The following is a 20,750-nucleotide window of genomic DNA, read 5'->3' on the forward strand; positions in this document are numbered from 1 at the left end:
TCTGGGGTCAACGGCTTCTTCTGGGTTCAATGGCTTCTTTTGGGGTTTAATGGCTTCTTTTGGGGTTTAATGGCTTCTTTTGGGGGACAACGGCTTCTTTTGGGGGCAACGGCTTCTTTTTCGGGTTTGATGGTTTCTTTTGGGGTTTAACAGCTTCTTTTGGGGTCAACGGCTTCTTTTGGGGGACAACGGCTTCTTTTGGGGTTTAACGGCTTCTTTTGGGGGACAATGGCTTCTTTTGGGGTTTAACACTTTCTTTTTGGGGTTTAATGGCTACTTTTTGGGGTCAACGGCTTCTTTTGGGGTCAACAGCTTCTTTTGGGGTCAACAGCTTCTTTTGGGGGTCAACAGCTTCTTCTGGGGTCAACGGCTTCTTCTGGGTTCAATGGCTTCTTTTGGGGTCAACAGCTTCTTTTGGGGGTCAACAGCTTCTTCTGGGGTCAACGGCTTCTTCTGGGTTCAATGGCTTCTTTTGGGGTTTAACGGCTTCTTTTGGGGGTCAATGGCTTCTTTTGGGGGACAATGGCTTCTTTTGGGGTTTAACGGCTTCTTTTGGGGTTTAACGGCTTCTTTTGGGGGTCAATGGCTTCTTTTGGGGTTTAACGGCTTCTTTTGGGGTCAATGGTTTCTTTTGGGGTTTAACGCTTTCTTTTTGGGGGTTTAATAGCTTCTTTTGGGGTTTAACGGCTTCTTTTTGGGGTTTGATGGTTTATTTTGGGGTTTAACGACTTCTCTTTGGGGTTTAACGGCTTCTTTCTGGGTTTAATGGCTTCTTTTGGAGTTTAACAGCTTCTTTTGGGATTTAACGGCTTCTCTTGGGATTTAATGGTTTCTTTTGGGGTTTAACGGTTTCTTTTGGGGTTTAACGGCTTCTTTTGGGGTTTAACGGCTTCTTTTGGGGTTTAACGGCTTCTTTTGGGGTTGCAGCAAGGATTGGAAGTGGGCCAGCTCTGCTGAGGAGCCTGGAGCCCTGCAGGGCAAATTCTGGGTGCAGAGTGAATGTGGGGTCCCAGCTCATCCCTCTGGCTGCCCTGGCTGCTCCAGACCCTGGCACAAAGTCAAAAACTGCTGTGGCTTCGAGTTTAGCCCGTGGAAAAAGCTGCCAACTTTGTGTGAGGAATTACAGCCACAAGTAGTGTGATAGTCAAGTTAACACAGGGTGAAAAAGTAGAATTTTGGGGTTTTTGGAATGGGGTTGAAGGGGACAAAATGGAAGGATTTGGGTGTGTCACGACCTTCTTCTCCTTCTTGCCTTCCATGCTTTGGTGCAATGGTTAGGTGAAGAGAATCCCCAGAGGGGGCACAGAGGGATGTTTTCCCCATGGAGGAGTGGTTCAGTTGTTGGATTAAGTTGTTTTCTGACTCAGAGATGAGGTAACTGAGAGGTGTTTTAAAAACTTTTATTCCGTTTTCAGTCCCATCTGAGGAGTGAGACCATACAGCTGTTATAATTGACGCCATCGCAATCAGAATGAAACTATTTCTTAATTATACTGTAAGCTTTTCTTGGCCTATCAGCTTTTTCTACACCATGCTGTAAATGCCTTAAAGTTAAAAATCTAAAATTCCCCCTCGTGGGTCCTGCTCCAATGCATCTTCCATAGCTCTGTTTCTCTAAGTATCCAGTCCTGTTTGCAAGGCCATCCTTTGAAACTTGTTCCTAGTTCCATTTCTCTCTCATTCCATGCCATTTCTAAGTCAGCATTTCTTATCTCAAACAAATCTTATCTCTACAAATCCATTTCCCACAGCTCAGTCACTGATTTCTCTGCTCTGATGCCCTCTTTGTCCCCCAGAACCGTCCTCAGCCCCTCTGGGGACCGTGGCCATGGTGTCCCACCTCCTGCCTGCCCTGCTCCTCAGTTTCCTCATGGTGTCCATCCTGTCTTGAGCATCTCCATCCACGAGGAGCCAAGGGGGACCAGCTGTGACCTGCTGAGACCTGGCCTGAGGAGTGCCCACAGCCCTGGGACCAGCCCAGGACTCACTTTTAGGTACTTTTGGCTTTCAAATCATTGGAAAAAAACCCAGTTGTGTCTGAAGGGAAGATTCCAGACTCTGTGGCGTAGGATCTTTGCCTTTGGGACAGCCCAAGCCCAGCTCAGCCCCAAACCACTGCTAAACCCCGTCTTACTGCTGGGTTTAAGGGTGAGTTCTGCAGGTTAAAAATGACATTTCTCAGAGCCTGACCTCGTGACACTGCCAAGACCTCAGGGTGGGAATGAAGTTTTCCAGCTGCTTGTAAATAAATCCTGGAACTGAGTAAAAATGCCAGAAGCAAACTGATGAGTGTCTGCTCTTCCTTGAGGCTGCCCTCGCCTTCCTGTCTGCAGGAATCCCCCCAAATTAAGGCTCAGAATCCCAGGATCTGCCTGTTCCTTGGGGTTGGCTGGTCAACATTTAGGATGGAGGAAAGGAATTTTGTACAAGGTTTTCCGTATTTTTTCCCCACTCATTGGGAATATCTGTCAAAAAAAAAACCCTCAGTGAAACTTGTATCTAGCTCCTGACATCCCCCTTTCCTCCAGGAGGAGAGTCTGGGAAGGAAAAAGGGATTTATATATTTAATATCTTACAAATCTTCACTGTCTGAGCTTTCTAGAGAGGGAGCAGGTCTGTCCTTCTCTGCAGATTTTGGATTTACGCAGGAAAAGCTTCCCCAGAAAGCACTAAACACCTCAAAGGACACTTTGGATTAGGAAAAAAGAGATGATTGGTGTTTTATTGTACAGCACTGAACAGTAATCAAGATAAATTATCTCCAGCTAATCATCCCATGAGAGTCTGTGTGTGGTTTGAACAAACCTCGATCGAAAAGCAGCTCGTGAGAAAAGTTAAACAGGATTTTTGGGGCTCTCTCAGCTGTGGTGTGGGGCCACCAGTGACCGAAATCCCTGAGTTTTTCCCACTGTTTAGCAGATCCCAGTGGGATGGGATGGACAGGAAATCCCTGGAAGAGCTGGGCCCGGTGTTCTTGCCTTGGCAGAGCAGTCAGCATCACTGCTGGTTGTACTACAGGGAGTAAACCTCGAGTAAGGACCTGTCAGGCTTCTCCGGGCTGGAAAAATCTGTTCCTCCTTCACTGCCCAGCCTCAAAAAGAACCAAATCCTGTGGTGGCATCGAAAGTGGATGAGTTCTCTTGCCTTGCCTGGGGTTCTGCTGTCCAGCAGGGAATTGCCCGGCGCAGTTCCGCTGGGACGGAGGGAGGGCTGAGCAGGGTGGGTGATGCTGAGGGGCTCAGGGCAGCCCCCCCAGCAGAACGGTGCCCACGGTGGCTGCCAGCAGGAGAGTGAGGCAGGAGCAGAGCCTGGATCCTGATCCTGCAGGGAGAGCACAGGGAATGAATTCTGCAGCTCTCTGAGGAGCTCAGGAGGTGGTGATGAGACACCTTGGGGTGCACCTGAGAACCCGAGGGCAGCCTCAGGGCCACGTCCCCAGCTGTCCCCCAGCACTGAGTCCCACCAGGAGCGGGGGGATCAGCCAGCTTTGTCCCACCCGGCATTCCCAAGCCTTTCCCAACACTCCCAGCTCACCAGGCGCAGGCTTCAGGGTGATGTAGCCATCAGGGGTTGGCTCTGGTGGCTCTGGAACGCTCCCAGGTGTGGTTTTGGGGCTGGAGGAAGGGTTGGAAGGGGCTGGAGGGGAGCTGGGCTGGCACGGCACGGCCGTGGAGGAGCCCAGGCTTGTTTGGGTGGGCATGGTGGAGCTGGGCATTGGGATGGAACTGGGAATTGGGGTGGAACTGGGCATTGGGGTGGAGCTGGGAATTGGGGTGGAGCTGGGAATTGAGGTGGAACTGGGAATTGGAGTGGAGCTGGGAACTGAGGTGGAGCTGGGAATTGGAGTGGAGCTGGGCATTGGGGTGGAGCTGGGAATTGGGGTGGAGCTGGGAATTGGGGTGGAACTGGGAATTGGGGTGGAGCTGGGAATTGGGGTGGAACTGGGAATTGGGGTGGAACTGGGAATTGGGGTGGAACTGGGAATTGAGGTGGAACTGGGAATTGGAGTGGAGCTGGGCATTGGGGTGGAACTGGGAATTGGGGTGGAACTGGGAATTGGGGTGGAACTGGGCATTGGGGTGGAGCTGGGAATTGGGGTGGAGCTGGGAATTGGGGTGGAGCTGGGAATTGGGGTGGAACTGGGAATTGGGGTGGAGCTGGGAATTGGGGTGGAGCTGGGCATTGGGGTGGAGCTGGGAATTGAGGTGGAACTGGGAATTGGGGTGGAGCTGGGAATTGAGGTGGAGCTGGGAATTGGGGTGGAGCTGGGAATTGGGGTGGAACTGGGAATTGGGGTGGAGCTGGGAATTGGGGTGGAGCTGGGAATTGAGGTGGAACTGGGAATTGGGGTGGAGCTGGGAATTAGGGTGGAGCTGGGAATTGGGGTGGAGCTGGGAATTGAGGTGGAGCTGGGAATTGGGGTGGAGCTGGGAATTGGGGTGGAGCTGGGAATTGGGGTGGAACTGGGCATTGGGGTGGAGCTGGGAATTGGGGTGGAGCTGGGAATTGGGGTGGAGCTGGGCATTGGGGTGGAGCTGGGAATTGAGGTGGAACTGGGAATTGGGGTGGAGCTGGGAATTGAGGTGGAGCTGGGAATTGGGGTGGAGCTGGGAATTGGGGTGGAACTGGGAATTGGGGTGGAGCTGGGAATTGGGGTGGAACTGGGAATTGAGGTGGAGCTGGGAATTGGGGTGGAGCTGGGAATTAGGGTGGAGCTGGGAATTGGGGTGGAGCTGGGAATTGGGGTGGAACTGGGAATTGGGGTGGAGCTGGGAATTGGGGCGGAGCTGGGAATTGAGGTGGAACTGGGAATTGGGGTGGAGCTGGGAATTGAGGTGGAACTGGGAATTGGGGCGGAGCTGGGAATTGGGGCGGAGCTGGGAATTGGGGCTGGGGTGGCAGCTGGGGCAGAGGAGGAGTGAGGGACAGAGGTGACAGTGGGAGAAGAGGTGGAATTGAGGGGGGTGACAGTGCTGTGGGTGGCAGTGGGAGCAGAGGAGGGGCTGGGGACAGTTGTGACAGTGCTGTTGGAAGTGGGAGAAGAAGGGTTGGGGACAGGGGTGACAGTGCTGTGGGTGGCAGTGGGAGAAGAAGAAGGGTTGGGGACAGGGGTGACAGTGCTGTTGGAAGTGGGAGAAGAAGTGTTGGGGACAGTGGTGACACTGCTGTGGGTGGCAGTGGGAGAAGAAGAAGGGTTGGGGACAGGGGTGACAGTGCTGTTGGAAGTGGGAGAAGAAGGGTTGGGGACAGTTGTGACAGTGCTGTGGGTGGCAGTGGGAGCAGAGGGGGTGGGGACAGTGGTGACAGTGCTGTGGGTGGTACCAGCCAGGCTAGTGCCAACACTAGTGCTGGTGGTGGCCCTGGAGGTGACAGCAGGGACTGGGGTGGCACTGGGGCTGCTGGTGGCCAGGAGGGTGCTGAGGAGGGTGACAGGGGGGGAGGTGGCTCTGTCTGTGGTGGCAGCCTGGTGGGTGGAGCAGGGCACTGTGCTGGTCACAGCGGGACGGGCTGTGGGAGTGGCAGTGGGGACAGGGGGGACAGTGGCCATGGAGGTGACACTGGCCGAGGTGTCAGTGGGAAGGGTGGTGGGGAGAGGAGAGGTGGTGACAGTGGCTGTGGAGGTGACACTGGCTGAGGTGTCAGTGGGAAGGGTGGTGGGCACAGATGTGACATTGGCCGGGGTGGTGGGGTGAGGAGAGGTGGTGACAGTGGCCGTGGAGGTGACACTGGCTGAGGTGTCAGTGGGAAGGGTGGTGGGGTGAGGAGAGGTGGTGACAGTGGCTGTGGAGGTGACACTGGCTGAGCTGCTGGGGACAGTGGGGAGGGTGGTGGGCACAGGGGTGACACTGGCCGAGGTGGCGGGGTGAGGAGAGGTGGTGATAGTGGCCATGGAGGTGACACTGGCCGAGGTGCTAGGGACAGTGGGGAGGGTGGTGGGCACAGGGGTGACATTGGCCGGGGTGGTGGGGAGAGGAGAGGTGGTGACAGTGGCCGTGGAGGTGACACTGGCCGAAGTGGCAGGGTGAGAGGTGGTGACAGTGGCCGTGGAGGTGACACTGGCTGAGGTGTCAGTGGGAAGGGTGGTGGGCACAGGGGTGACACTGGCTGAGGTGGCGGGGTGAGGAGAGGTGGTGACAGTGGCCATGGAGGTGACACTGGCCGAGCTGCTGGGGACAGTGGGGAGGGTGGTGGGCACAGGGGTGACACTGGCTGGAGTGGCGGGGTGAGGAGAGGTGGTGACAGTGGCCGTGGAAGTGACACTGGCCAAGGTGTCAGTGGGAAGGGTGGTGGGCACAGGTGTGACATTGGCCGGGGTGGTGGGGTGAGGAGGGGTGGTGACAGTGGCCGTGGAGGTGACACTGGCCGGGCTGGTGGCAGCAGGGCAGGTGACAACAGGGCAGGCTGTCCCCGTGGGCCCGGGCTGCCCTCCCTGCAGGCCGATGCCCAGCACGCAGTCCAGCTCCTGCTGGGACTGCTGCTGCACCCAGCGTGCCACCGCGGGCTCGTGCTCGTGCTTCTTCAGCTCTTGGAGGTTTTCCCCCAGCAAAAGTTTCACGTCGGTGACGCTGAGTTTCTGCAACACACACGCAGCACCCCCTGCCTTCAGCCTCACTGCCCCAGGGTTTGCTAACGGGGCTGCAGAGCAACTAAAACTTCCCAAAGGAAGTTTATAAAGGTGAGAAAGTGGAGAATTGGTGATTGGGTTGGGCTCTGACCTCAGCCCCACCCTGCTCTGCCCTTCCCTGGGAGTGGGACAGCAGCACCCCAGGGCTGTACCTGCAATTCCTCAGGATTTAGGGCGAGGAAGGTGCTCAGATCCATGTTTATGGCCGCACAAGTATTAGCCAAGTCCTTCAGATCCTTTGCTGGAGCTCCACCTTAAAGAGAGCCCAGGGGACACCTGGAGATGTGCAAACCCTTCCAGCAATTCTGGGGAGGATTTGGGGAGTCTCTGGAGACTGCCAGACCTGTTTGTGGCTGAGAAGAGATCCCAAAAGGTGGAGGGGAAGCACCTACCCAGGTATGGCCGGATCAGGCAGTAATAGTGGCTGGGGGTGCTGGCCAGGCCGGCAAAGGCCTCCCGGGCCTTTCCATAGAGCTGCTCCTTCTTGGTTTGGTTGCACGAAGAGATGTTCAGCTGCCCAGCAGCCCTGGAAGGGGGGCACAGGTCAGCAGTGATGCCTTAAGTTTGAGTTTTCGTGGATTCCAGATTCTGCACTGCACTGGTTTGTAACTCTGAACTCCATTTGAAGTGTCAGCAGCTCTCCTCACAGCTCAGCACACAGAACAATCCTGAACCAGCTCAGCACACTGAACAATCCTGAACCAGCCCAGAACCAGCTCAGGCACACAAAACAATCCTGAACCAGCCCAGAACCAGCTCAGCACACAGAACAATCCTGAACCAGCCCAGAACCAGCTCAGCACACAGAACAATCCTGAACCATCCTGAACCAGCTCAGCACACTGAACAATCCTGAACCAGCCCAGAACCAGCTCAGGCACACAGAACAATCCTTTTCCAGCCCCAGAACCAGCTCAGGCACACAAAACAATCCTGAACCAGCCCAGAACCAGCTCAGCACACTGAACAATCCTTTTCCAGCCCAGAACCAGCTCAGCACACTGAACAATCCTGAACCAGCCCAGAACCAGTTCAGCACACTGAACAATCCTTTTCCAGCCCAGAACCAAGGACACGCTGCAGCTCCAGCCCCAAAAAGTGCAACCAGCAGGGAATGGAGGAGAGCAGCCTGGGAGGGTGGGACTGGAACTGGACAATGAACCCAACATGGAAATGGACCAAAACTTGTAAAAGTGTGAAAACTCCTGACCCAGGGTCCATCTTGGGTGGAGCCTTGGCTGGGCTCTTGCACTGCCCAAGGTGCATCTTTGAAGGCCTTTTAATAAATCCCTGCTTTATTCTTTAACTCTGCCCAGCCTCTGCTCCAGGCACCCGCAGCACCCCAAATTGCAGATTAATTGTTCTGGTGGCTTGGAAGGGATATCCCTGCACATGGTCCTGGAGCTCAGGTAGGATCTGGGTTTGGGACATGCTATTCCCACTGTCCTGGTTGGGAGTGGGGACACCCACAACAGAGCTGGGACTCTTCTATCCCAGCTCCCCAGAGCCCTGGGGCCTCTCAGGGCTGAGCAGCAGCCCCAAAAAGCAGCTCACCTAATGGCTCCAGCAGGGATCTTCTGGATCTGTTCCTCCTGCAGGTTGCACAGGCGCTTGCCTCCGATTTGACGGAGCAGGGACCACGTCAAGGAGCCCCCCAGGTTCAGGTACCCGGTGAGCAGCTGCTGCACCTGAGGGACACAGGGCACATGGAAGGCACAGGCAGGGATGGGAGATGCTCCTGGTAAGGATGGAGTGCTGCCAACCTCCAAAAAACCCCACAGTGCCTCCACCCTGAGCTGGGCTGGGACAAGGGCAGCCCCAGTTTGGGTTCCTCATCACCCATCCCCTTCTGCTGCCATGGATTTACCTGGGAATCATTCCACTCTCCTCCTGAGGGGCTGAGCAGGGCTGAGAGGGTGTCTCTGGATGTCACTGACCACTTGCTGATCTCCTGCTCCGTGTACAGCCGGGACAGCATCCCCAGGTGCTTCAGCTGCTGCTCCGGGATCCCTGACCCCTGGTAAAACTGTAGGGTAGGAAAGAGGGTGAGGGAAGGGAAAATAGGGCAGGAATGAGTGCAAAGGACCCACCTGGGCACCTTCACCCTGTGCCAAATGATCCCTGTTCCCTGCCCATGCTGCTGGGGGGCTCCTGTCCTGTGCCACCCCTTACCTCATCCACCTTTTTCTTCAGGACCCAGAGACCCTCTTCGGGGATTGGCAGATCCAGCACAGCCTCCAAGTTTTGTATTAGCACATCATTGCTCAGGCACAGGTCAAGCTGGGTAAGCCAGTCAGGGGAGGAGTAGAGGATGTCCAAGAGGGTGTCATCGATGTTGCTGGAGGTGATGGGCCCATAGAGGCAGCCTGAGGACAAGGAAATGTGTCAGGCAGAGGGTGTGTGTCCCATGTGTCCCCTTCCCACCCGGCCCTGCTCCTGTCACAGGGCTCAGAGCCCCTTGGAAGAGCCCTGGTGAAGAACATCACGAAAACATGGCTCAAGCCACGGTGGGTTCTGCTTCCATCTCCTGGTCCCCAATCCACTGAGGTGCCTCACTTGCTGTCATTCCCTAAAGTCATTCCAGAAGAACCTGGTGATGTTTTGCAGCCCACTTGTGCTTTGTCCTGTTAAAGGCAGCTCAGACTGCTCCATATCCCCCACACGAGCATCCTCTGCTCTTGCAGCGTGCTGCCCTGGCTGGCCCTGCCTGGGGACTGTCCCAGCTCCTTCCTGAGTGCTGCCACCACATCCCTGCTCCCAGGTAAGAGCAAACCCCACTCTGCTTCAGGGACACTTCCCCAGTTTATGGGAACCCCAGACTTCTGCCTGGTCCAGCCGGGAGCTCCCAGACCCTACGAGCCCCGGGGCATTGTCCCCTCCCAGCGCTCGGGACTGGCCGCAGGGAGGGGAGCACTCACGGTCCTCTCTGCGCTGCAGCCTGGGCGGGGAGGCGGCTGAGGCTGCTGCCAGCGCCCTGAGGAGCAGCAGCGATTTCTTCCGCTGCGAGCGTCCCTGCCTGATGTAGGCGGCCGCGATGCTCCTCCTGAAATCCTCCCGTGCTGCCTGCGGGGCACAGGGACAGGGACATGGGGGACATGGGGCACAGGGACAGGGACATGGGGAACATGGGGCACAGGGTGCAAGGACATGGGGCACAGGGACACAGGGTGCTGGGACATGGGGGACATGGGAAACAGGGTGCAAGGACATGGGGCACAGGGATAGGGACATGGGGGACATGGGGCACAGGGTGCTGGGACATGGGGGACATGGGGAACAGGGACACAGGGTGCTGGGACATGGGGGACATGGGACACAGGGTGCAAGGACATGGGGCACAGAGACACAGAGTGCTGGGATCGGGGGGGACAGGGACAGGGACACAGGGTGCTGGGACATGGGGCACAGGGACAATGACACAGGGTGCTGGGACATGGGGGACATGGGGCACAAGATGCTGGGACATGGGGGACATGGGAAACAGGGTGCAAGGACATGGGGCACAGGGACACAGGGTGCTGGGACATGGGGCACAGGGATAGGGACACAGGGTGCTGGGACACGGGGGATATGGGGCACAGGGTTCAGTGACATGAGGCACAGGGACACAGGGTGCTGGGATTGGGGGGGACAGGGACACAGGGTGCTGGGATCAGGGGGGACAAGGACACAGGGTGCTGGGACATGGGGGACATGGGGCACAGGGATAGGGACACAGGTGCTGGGACATGGAGCACAGGGATAGGGACACAGGGTGCTGGGACATGGAGCACAGGGATAGGGACATGGGGCACACGGATAGGGACACAGGGTGTTAGGAATGGAGCACAGGGACAGAGGGTGCTGGGACATGGGGGACATGGGGCACAGGGACACAGGGATAGGGACACAGGGTGCTGGGACATGGGGCACAGGGATAGGGACATGGAGCACAGGGACAGGGACACAGGGCACAGGGACTGGGGGCACAGGATCCTGTGTCACCCAGCCTCGGAGCTGACCTGCCTGATGGTCATCTCCCCGCCAGGTCGGACCTTACCTCGGCCACCAAACTCAGCGTGGTCCGGTTCAACGCCAGCACGAGCGGCCCCAAATCTTGCAGAGTTTGTAAATCCCAGCCCGAAGGGTCCCTGCGGTAGCAGGAGCAGCACCGGCTCAGCATCCCCGTGGATCCCCACCCCACCCTTCCAGCAGCAGGAGGGCTCCTCACCCGTACGCTGTGTCCCCCGAGAGGAGCAGGGCGTTGAGGGCATCCTGCTGCGCCCCTGTCAGCGCCGGGCAGAGCTTCAGCTTCTCCAGGGTGTTGGGATCCGAGGCCAGGAGGGTGCCCGGCTCCAGGTCACACACCTGCGCCCCGAGGCTGTACACGTGGGGTGTCATGAAAATGTCCCCTACAATCGGTGCCAGGGTGCTGCCATCCCCACGGCCGGGTGGGTGCCCCCGTATCCCGGGATTTGGGTGCGGGAGAAAACAGCAGCGCCCGGGTTGCAGCCGGGGCGAGGCTCCCGCTGCAGCCGCGGGGAGGAAGCAGAATTTTCGGTGTGTTTGTGTTTCTGCAGGAGCTCAACCCGCTGGAATCCCAGCACGGAACCGGCTGCACAGGGCTGTAAATCCTCCCTGCCTCAGTGACCCGGCACGGCAGCAGATGCGGCATAAACGCAAATTCACCCTGCCGGACACCCCGGGACCCCCCGATCCCCGGGGCTGGTACTTACTGGGGATGCTCAGCGTTGGACAGGACGGCTCCGATAATCAGGGCAGCCTGGGGAGAGGATGGGGGATGCTCAGGTAAGGAAAGGGAAGAAGGGATTTGAGATGCCGGGAATGGGATCTGACCCAGCTGGAGCTGAGGAGCTCCAGGGGAACAGCCAGGAGCTGCAGCGGCCCCTGGGTTACCTGTGGGGACGAAAGCCATCCTAGGCACTCTCAGGAGCGGGGACACTCGGCTGGGGCTGTCCCTGCTTGCCTGGAGCCGGGTTTGGGAGCAGGGCATGGAGGTGAGGGGGGGACAGGGACAGCTGCACAGGGGGACAGCAGGGAGGTGGTGGCTGTGCCGCCCTGGAGCTGAGCCCTGCGGGACTGGTGGCACCTCCAGCTCCAGCTGGGGAGTTTTGGGAAAGCCCTGGCACGGTGGGAGCCAGCAGAGCCGGCAGGGACTCACCGCTGTGGCTTTCACCGGGGCTGTGGAGACACCTGCAAGGAAGCAGGAGCAGGTTAGGAAACATCCCTGGATTATGAACGGCTAATGTCGGGGTTGTTCTAAGCAGCTCCAGGTCTGAAGTCTGGGAAGAGCCTTTCCTATGCTAATTTAATGTTTAGGAAATGCTGCGGATCACTGTGAAGGGAGCAGCCCCCAGCCCGAGCACCCCCGGCTCCCTCCAGGAGGGTGGGAAAGACAAAAAGGGGTAAATCCATCCCTGGAAATGTGGGAAGATGCGTCCCTGGGAAAAGCCTGTGGATGCTGAGGGCAGCAGGAGGCAGAGCCCTGGGAGCGGGGTTGGGATGAGGAGCAGCACAGCTGGAGCATCCCTGGTGCCAGGGGGTGCCTGGGGGTCCCTGGTCAGTTTTTGGGGACAGGATGTGACTCACGGAGGCACAGGGTGACGGCTGCCAGGGCTGGGGCTGCCCACACCATGGTGCTGGCGCCGGGGGTTCGTCCTCGGAGCGGGTCCGGAGAGCCGTGTCCCACACTTGGAATTGCTGGAGGTCCTGGGGGCTGATTCTGCAACCCGACACTGGGGCTGGAGCTGTTCCACACGCGGGGGCAGAGCCTGGGGACAGCACTGGAGGCTGATTCTGTCACCCAGCACTGGGGCTGGAGCTCTGGGGTCAGGGGTCTCACCGTGCCCACCCCGTCTCTGTGATGCTGCACAGCCTCCCAGCAAATACGGGAGAGATTTTAAATCCGACATAACAGAAAACAGGACTTTTCCCACCCGTGATTAGAAGAAATTCCACAATTGTCCTGCAGGGACAATTCCCCCCTCCATCCCCCAGCTCCTCACCAGCACAGACTGGGAGAAATGCAGTGCAAGGCAGTGAGGGAGCCCAGCAGGTTTTTCCTTCCCCTCCACACCCCTCTGGAAGATCCTCTGATGGATAATCGATCCCTGCTCCTGAAATTCCCTCGGGGCTGCCCACAGCAATCCGCTATCGACGTTTGAACTCAACGCAAAGAATTTCCCCCCCATAAATTTAATTTTTTTTCCTCCCAAATCCTACCGTGGCTGTGCCGAGCCGTTCTCCTCTCCCTCGTCCAGGGGGATTTGCCTCCGGAAAAGGAGGATTCGGCCGGGAAGGTGCTCGAGGGCTGGGGCAGGGGCTGGGCAGCGCTCGGCACTTTATCTTTTATTTTTGGGGTGGGGATGTTGCTCCGCACACGGGGTGTGACAGGGCAGTTTCTCAACTCTGTTTTGTCAGGCTCCTTTCCTTCTGCCCAGTTTTGCTTTGGGGTTGTTTCCTACTTCTGAAGTGTCGCTCTGGGTTCAGCTGAACCAAAAGTGACCCCAGAAGGAATTAAAGCCTCTGGTTTGGGAGTTTCTGTGCTTCCGAGGGGGATTAAGGTGCTGCCTAAGGTGAGGGGAAAACCTGTGGAGCTGCTCAGGGGTTATTTTATAGGGCAGAACAGACTGGGGTGCAGAACAGACCCCAGCGATGGGCTCAGCCTCTGGGAGGTGCATCCCCCGTGCTTCTCCTTTTCCCCTGGATCGCAGCCAATCCCATTCCCTTTTTTACAGCTTTCCATGCTCCGAAATGCTGTCGAGCACGTGCCACGAAGGGGACCAAGCCCAAAGGAATCGAATCCTTCCCGAGGCTCTGCGGTGACAACCTGGAGGAGCTGTGAGCACAAACTTGATCTGAGCGTTTATCCCGGGAAAAGGGAAGGGTGGCTGGGTGGGAGCAGGGCTGCACCCCCCTCTCAGCCCTCGCCAAGGGTCCCTGGAGCTGCTGGCACGGTGTCAAGAGGGGTTTGTCACTGCCCTGCCATGTCCTGTCCCCAGCCACGTCCCCCAACCAGTCCTGCAGCCCCAGGGCTGGGCTGACGCCCATGGGTGTTGCTGGCTTCTATTTTGGAAGGATTTACTGCTAAAATAGCTCCTGTTGGGGCGGTAAATTACAGAAACTTGTTTGCTATGAGGCTGCTGGAGGGACACGGCCCCTGCCCCAGGCTGGCTGGACAGAGGTGGCTGGAGCAGAGGGCAGGGACACATCAGGGCCACTCTGGGGGTCACCGCGTCCACTGTGTCCCTGTGGAGATCAAAGCTGGCCCCAAAACCCCCTCTTGCCACAGGAGGATCCACTCTGAACTTGAACATGTGGAGCAACATCTGCCCCAGGCTATTCCTGGGGACATTCCCAGGTCAGCTGTGAGCTCTGACTGCACCTCCCTGTGCCAGGAGGGCTGGGAATGCTCCTCTCCCTTCACCAGATGCCCTCTGCCCATATCTGGCTCATAATCTTCAAAAAATCTCTCAGTCTTAAAGACTGCAGTAATTCCTTGGGTCTTCAGTTGGTTTTCCCTCTGCCCCAACCTGAGGGATGAGTGTCCCTCACACAATGATCCCTCACCTCACACAACGATCCTCTCCCTCACACAAAGATCCTACAGCTCATACAACAATCCTGCCCCTCTCAAAACAATCCCCTCCCTCACACAACAAACCTCTCCCTCATGCCACAATCCTGTCCCTCTCACAACCATCCTCTCACACTCAACCCTCCCTCCAACACCAATTCTGCCCCTCTCACACCAATCCTGTCCCTCACACACCAATCCTACAGTTTGCTCAACCATCCTCCCCCTTGCACAACCATCCCGCTGCTCACACACCAACCCTGCCCCTCATATAAAAATCCTACCCCTCATACAAAAATCCTGCCCCTCACACACAACCATCCTGCCCATCACATTCCAATCCTGCCCCTCACACACCAGTCCTGCCCCTGACACAACCACCCTCTCACACTCACCCTCTCACACCAATCCTACAGCTCACACACCAATCCTGCCCCTCTCACAATCCTTCAGCTTCCTCAACCATCCTGCCCCTTGCACAACCATCCTGCTGCTCACACAACAATCCTCTCCCTCACAGACCAATCCTGCCCCTCACACAACCATCCTGCCCCTCATATAAAAATCCTGGCCCTCATACAAAAATCCTACCCCTCACAAACCATCCTCTCCCTCACACACCAATCCCACAGCTCACACTCCAATCCTGCAGCTCACACATATCAATCCTGCCCCTCACACACCAATCCTGCAGCTCACACATATCAATCCTGCCCCTCACACACCAATCCTGCCCCTCACACACCAATCCTGCAGCTCACACATATCAATCCTGCCCCTCACACACCAATCCCACAGCTCACACTCCAATCCTGCAGCTCACACATATCAATCCTGCCCCTCACACACCAATCCTGCAGCTCATACATATCAATCCTGCCCCTCACACACCAATCCTGCCCCTCACACACCAATCCTGCCCCTCACACTCCAATCCTGCCCCTCACACACCAATCCTGCCCCTCACACTCCAATCCTGCCCCTCACACACCAATCCTGCAGCTCACACACACCAATCCTGCCCCTCACACACCAATCCTGCCCCTCACACACCAATCCTGCCCCTCACACACCAATCCTGCAGCTCACACATATCAATCCTGCCCCTCACACACCAATCCCACAGCTCACACTCCAATCCTGCAGCTCACACATATCAATCCTGCCCCTCACACACCAATCCCACAGCTCACACACCAATCCTGCCCCTCACACACCAATCCTGCCCCTCATACATCAATCCTGCCTTTTACACATCAATCCTGCCCCTCACAATCCTCTCCCTCACACCCCAATCCTGCCACTCTCACATGCACCCTCTCACACTCATCCTTTCACACCCACCCTCTCACACTCATCCTTTCACACTCATCCTTTCACACTCACCCACCCTCTCACACTCATCCTCTCACACTCACCCTTTCACACTCACTCACCCTCTCACACCCACCCTCTCACACTCATCCTTTCACACTCATCCTTTCACACTCATTCTCTCACACTCATCCTCTCACACTCAAACAGGTCGGGTCAGAGCCCCGGGCTGCTCCCCCGGGCCCGGTCCAGCTTCATTCCCCTCATTCCCCTCATTCCCCTCATTCCCGGAACCCCCGGAGAGCCGGGATGGACAGAGAGCGGACAGGGACGGGCAGAGACACGTTTAATACAGCAAACACACCAAAAACTGGAGCTGCGGGGTGCAGGGGACATCAGAGCCACAGCACAACCCCAGGGCACCGCAGGAGGGACAGGACGGGGACATTGCCCTGGAAAACTCCTTCTGCAGGGTAAGGAAAATTCCCTTTTTTCTGTGGCGCTGGGGAAAAGCAGCACGCAAAGGCTGGGGCGGGGTGTGGGGGCTGTTTGACACAAACACAGCAGGCTCGGGGTGGTGCCAGCCCCATCCATGTGTCCCCATGTCCCCAGCCCTCATCCCGGCCGTGTCCCCAGCAGGGACAAGGCTGGGTTCCCTCTGTCACTTTCCAGCACCTTCAGGGCGAGTCACCCCTCGAATCTTTGGCAAAAGGGTTCCCTGTGCTCCTTCCCAGCTGCCCAGCCCCTGGGCTCCTGCTCCTCCAGCCCTCCCGAGCCCCCTGGCACCAGCCCCGAGCCCATCGTGCCCACTCAGTGCCCAGGGCTGGCATCTCAGGCCATCCCCACCCTGCAGCAGTGGCACCAAGCCACACCAGAAAGGGACACATGGGACAGGTTGATCCAATTCTTCCCCTCCCAGCCTTTCGGTGACTTGCAGGGTGTGTTTATCCACAAGGAGAGGGCTGTGACGTTTTAATTCTCCTTTGGGGTGGGAATATCAACTGTGTGAATCCCACCGGGTGTGTTTTCAATGGGATGGGGCTGGTGAGGTGACAACAACTCTGGGCATGTGCTGACGTGGTCCTTGAAAAGCCCTGGGATGGGGCTGTGTGGCTCCAGCTGTCCTGTTCTCCTCATTTCCAAAGGTCCCCCAGGGGCTGCAGAGGATGAGCAGGGAAGGCGAAAGCGAAGCGGGATGACCAGCAAAGCAAGGGCACTTGGCATCTCTCAGAGGTGAGCTCCTGCCTGCTCTTCCCATCAGTTCTCAGCCCTTCTTTCACCTTTATCCTTTTCCTGCTGTTCCAGAGCTTTCCCAAACTGCCCAGCTGCAGGACCTGCCTGCAGGACCTTCTGGAAACCTGCCAGGCAGGAGCCACCCCATGGGACCTACACAGGACACTGATCCCTCCTCATGTGGGTGAGCACAAAGGGACTTGTGTCCTCTGACCTGTCTCAGCAGGGATAAAAGCAGGAAAGGCAGTGCTAGTAGAAGGAATAATAAAATCCATTTAAAAAAGCTTTGGGCTGCTGGCTCTCTGACCACAGAAGTACTAAAAATACCTCATTCCTGAGACCACCCGTATTTTACAAACCCTAAAAGACTAGAATCTCTTCCTAGAAAATTGAAAAAAGTTTAAAATCCATTGGTATCAACTTCTTCACCTTCACCAAACCTTTAAAAACCGCCCAGGTGGGCTGAGGGAGGGAGGGGGTGAGGGGCAGGGACCCTTCCATGCCCATCCCAGTCCAGTTTCACAGGACACCCCAGGACTGGGGGACTATCAGTGCCCCCAGAACGTGCTCCAGACCTCAATGTCCCACCTCCCACACAACACAGCAGCTGGAGTGAGGGAATGGGAATGGGGGACAGGGACACTGGAGCTGCACCCAGCACGTTCTCCCCTCCCTGTGCTGGGCTGCAATTCTGCATCCAAGCGTGGAGAGGTTGTGGGAATGTCCATGGCAAAGGCAGTGCCCAGCTGTGCCCAAGCCCCAGGACAGGGACAGAAAGCTTTGGGGTCACTCTAAGCTGGAATGTGACACTGACTCCACTGCTGAGGCCCAGGACTGGGAAAAAGACATCCCAAAGCCAGATGGATGATGGACATTACGAAACAACCCCACCTCAACCACTCCTAAAATCCACCTGGTGCCAGCCCCGAGAGCGAGGGAAGCCATAGAGGGAGTGCAGGTGTGGAGGCAGCGCTGGGCTCCGTGGGGACCCGCTGGGACAAGGCTGGAGCAGGAAAAGCAGGGATGTGCTCAGTGCTCACTCCAGAGCCCACTCGGCCAACCACTGCTCGCACCGCGCCCGCTGCTCCTCCGTCTCCTCCCTCCCGCCTTCGCCCCCTGCTCCCTCCTCTCTGCCAGCTTCCCGCCTCTCCTCCTCCTCCTCCTCCTCCTCCTTCTGCGTCCCCTTGTCCTTCAGCTCCTGGATGACATCCTCCAGCCGCTGGGCGACCTGCTGGGGCACCCAGTTGCTGTCCATGGCGGTGAGGAAGGGGTCGGGCGCGCACACCTCGATCAGCTCCGTGCCGGTGGGAATGCGCAGGTAGTAGGCGTGGAGCATCATCCTGTAGGGATTGCTGTCCTGCCGCTGGCTGTAGGTGAAGTCCCCCACGATGGGGTGGCCGATGGCGCTGCAGTGAACCCGGAGCTGGTGAGTCCTCCCTGGGGGGAGAGCGGGAATCGGGGACTGGGAATTCCTGAATCCTTCCTTCCCTCAGGGACAGGGAATTCCTGAATCCCTCCTTCAGGAAATGGGGAATCAGGGACAGGGAATTCCTGAACTTCTCCTTCAGGGAATGGGGAATCGGGGACAGGGAATTCCTGAATCTCTCCTTGAGGGAATGGGGAATCAGGGACAGGCAATTCCTGAATCTCTCCTTGAGGGAATGGGGAATCAGGGACAGGCAATTCCTGAATCCCTCCTTCAGGAAATGGGGAATCAGGGACAGGGAATTCCTGAACTTCTCCTTCAGGGAATGGGGAATCGGGGACAGGGAATTCCTGAATCTCTCCTTGAGGGAATGGGGAATCAGGGACAGGCAATTCCTGAATCCCTCCTTCAGGGCATGGGGAATCCGGGACAGGGAATTCCTGAATCCCTTCTACAGGGCATGGGGAATCGGGGACAGGGAATTCCTGAATCCTTCCTTCAGGGCATGAAGAACTGGGGACAGAGAATTCCTGAATCTCTCCTTGAGGGAATGGGGAATCAGGGACAGGGAATTCCTGAATCTCTCCTCAGGGCATGGTGACAATACACCTAATGGCATTTGTCCCCCTGAGCACTGCAGTTCTCAGCTTCCCTCATCCCCTTCCAGGCTCTGCTCCACTCAGAACTGCCCCTGTCCCCACCTGTCAGCGGCTGCAGCAGCACTTTGGTGACGGGGTCTCCGCTGTAGGATCCGTGTTCCAGCACCACCAGCTCCGACTGGCACGGCTTGGGATTCTCACAGCCTGCAAGGAGATCCAGAGCGGGTCTGGGATGCCCCAGCGCATCCCTGGGGGCGTGGGCAGAGCAGGGGATGGGGTGCTCACCCTCGGTGCCCTCGATGCACATCATGTGGGTCATGCCCTCCGTGGTGTTCTTCCCGATGGCGTAGCGGATCGTCATCCGGCTCTGGCTCACGTGGCCCCTCACCTGGGGGAGAACGTGCCAGCTGAGCCCTGGCACCTGCTCCTCACCACCCCCCTGACAGGAATCGTGGAATCACAGAAAGGGTGGGGTTGGAGGAACCTTAAAGCCCATCCATTTCCCCAAGCCCAACTCCCTGTCAGGAGCAGGGACACTTTCCACATTGCTCCCAGCCCCATCCACACCGGCCTTGGACACTTCCAGGGATGGGGCAGCCACAGCTTCTCGGGCCACCCCGTGCCAGAATTCCTTCCTAATATCCAACCTAACCCCACCCTCTGGCAGTGGGAAGCCATTCCCTGTGTCCTGTCCCTCCATGTCTTTGTCCAAATCCCTCTCCAGCTCTCTTTGAGCTCCTTTAGTCTCCAACTCTGAATCTTTCTCTTCTCCAGCTGAACACCCCCAGCTCCCTCAGCTTTTCCTCAGGGCAGAGGTGTTGAGGAACACCAAAAGGCCAAGGTGGGAGGTGGCAGAGAGGGCTCACCAGGGCCAGGTAGGCTTTGGTCACCAGGCGCTCCTTGAAGCACTTGTAGGCACTTCCCGCCGCCGCTTTGTTGAGTGCCACACACAGAGCCCCGCTGGTGGAGAAATCCAGCTGGTGGCAGAACCTGGGAAGGACACGGGGCTCAAGGAGCACCCTGGGCATCTCAGGAGTGTCCCCAGCTGAGGGCAGAGCGGGGCTCGGTGCCCGGGGGCTCACCTGAAGCCGTAGTAGGTGTCGGGGTCGGCCAGCTCGGGGAAGCGATGCTTGAGCTGGCTCTGCAGGGTCAGCGTCTCGTACCACATCTTGCTGTCGATGCGCAGGTCCCAGTGCTTGTTGACCACGATGAAGTCGGAGCTCTGGTACAGGATGGACAGGTTGTCGATGGTGCCCGGCTCCATGGCCCTGCGGGGCAGAGAGAGCGAGGAGGGACCGGGATGAGGAACGGCCAGCTGCGGGATGGGCACGCCGGGATGGGCACGGCGGCCCGGGACACGCGGGACGGGCAGGGAGCAGGGCCCGGAGGTGGGATACCGCAGCAGGGAATGGAGATGTACCGGTGCTGCCGAGGCACCAGCGCCACGCTGCCGTCACCCAGGGGTGCGGGTGTGCTACAGCGGCGCCGCCGCCGTGCCCGTGTCACGGCGCAGTCCCGCCGCGCGTGGGAGGCCCATCCCCGCCGCGCTGTCACGCGTGGGGGCCCCGCAGCCACGCCGAGCTGCCCCTGCCCATCCCGGCGGCGACCACCGGCCTCGCCCCGCTGCAGCCCGGCCGCGAGTGCGGCGGCTCCGCCGGAGGGCACGGGACGGAGGGGAGGGGACAGGGGACGCGGGGCGGGGACTCGCACGGCGGAGAGGAGCCGGGTAGGGCAGAAGTGACCCGAGCAGGGCGGAGCGGACCCGGGCAGAGCAGGAGTGACCCAGACCGGGATCCGAACCCGGACCCCGACCCGGCCCCGGCCCCGGCCGGGGGGACCCGCGCCGCGCCCCGGCCCCGCCCGCGCTCCCGCAGCGCCCGCCGGCAGCGCTCACACCGCGTCCAATCAGCGCCGGCCCCGCCGCGCCCGCCCGCGCGCCGCGCCCAATCAGCGCCGCGCCCGCCCGCACGCCGCGCC

At 58.2% G+C, this 20,750-nt stretch overlaps 3 protein-coding genes across 9 annotated transcripts in view; 1 reads left to right on the top strand and 2 right to left on the bottom strand.

The window, feature by feature from the left end:
- Window positions 1-2,282, top strand: part of MSLN (mesothelin) — a 34,237-nt gene extending 31,955 nt beyond the window's left edge. For 3 of the 4 annotated variants that reach the window (XM_085592062.1, XM_085592064.1, XM_085592063.1), the window contains one exon: window positions 1,797-2,282. In XM_085592062.1, the coding sequence (XP_085448188.1) occupies window positions 1,797-1,891 (95 nt within the window). In that variant the 3' untranslated portion in view covers window positions 1,892-2,282. Of the gene's footprint in view, window positions 1-1,415; window positions 1,602-1,796 lie in introns of those variants that run through there. The other variant, XM_085592066.1, reaches the window with a different exon arrangement.
- LOC144247170 (uncharacterized) lies at window positions 911-13,557 on the bottom strand. Of its 3 annotated transcripts, none has more exons than XM_085592060.1 (15): window positions 12,848-13,557; window positions 12,215-12,396; window positions 11,787-11,818; window positions 11,341-11,387; window positions 10,836-10,985; window positions 10,665-10,755; window positions 9,544-9,688; window positions 8,798-8,991; window positions 8,493-8,651; window positions 8,180-8,313; window positions 7,018-7,151; window positions 6,778-6,878; window positions 6,030-6,574; window positions 3,535-5,978; window positions 911-3,321 (listed from the first exon to the last, which is right to left on the bottom strand). In XM_085592060.1, exons 2-15 carry the CDS (start codon window positions 12,258-12,260, stop codon window positions 3,239-3,241), a joined length of 4,305 nt encoding a protein of 1,434 aa, XP_085448186.1. In that variant the 5' UTR covers window positions 12,261-12,396; window positions 12,848-13,557; the 3' UTR covers window positions 911-3,238. The 3 variants fall into 3 exon arrangements, with proteins under 3 accessions (XP_085448186.1, XP_085448187.1, XP_085448185.1); XM_085592061.1 differs by having other exon boundaries at window positions 3,535-5,735; window positions 5,856-6,574; window positions 12,848-13,556; XM_085592059.1 differs by having other exon boundaries at window positions 3,535-6,574.
- A 2,287-nt stretch (window positions 13,558-15,844) lies between these two features.
- RPUSD1 (RNA pseudouridine synthase domain containing 1) lies at window positions 15,845-20,630 on the bottom strand. 2 transcript variants are annotated; one of them, XM_077786907.2, is made up of 6 exons: window positions 20,194-20,630; window positions 19,856-20,041; window positions 19,640-19,763; window positions 19,059-19,161; window positions 18,876-18,977; window positions 15,845-18,185 (listed from the first exon to the last, which is right to left on the bottom strand). In XM_077786907.2, the coding sequence occupies exons 2-6, from the start codon at window positions 20,035-20,037 to the stop codon at window positions 17,785-17,787; spliced, it is 912 nt and encodes a 303-aa protein (XP_077643033.1). In that variant the 5' UTR covers window positions 20,038-20,041; window positions 20,194-20,630; the 3' UTR covers window positions 15,845-17,784. The 2 variants fall into 2 exon arrangements, with proteins under 2 accessions (XP_077643033.1, XP_077643034.1); XM_077786908.2 differs by having other exon boundaries at window positions 20,171-20,630.
- Window positions 20,631-20,750: the final 120 nt, after the last annotated feature.

The sequence above is a fragment of the Lonchura striata genome, chromosome 14 (assembly GCF_050655825.1).
Source record: "Lonchura striata isolate lonStrDom1 chromosome 14, ASM5065582v1, whole genome shotgun sequence".
Lineage (NCBI taxonomy): Eukaryota > Metazoa > Chordata > Aves > Passeriformes > Estrildidae > Lonchura > Lonchura striata.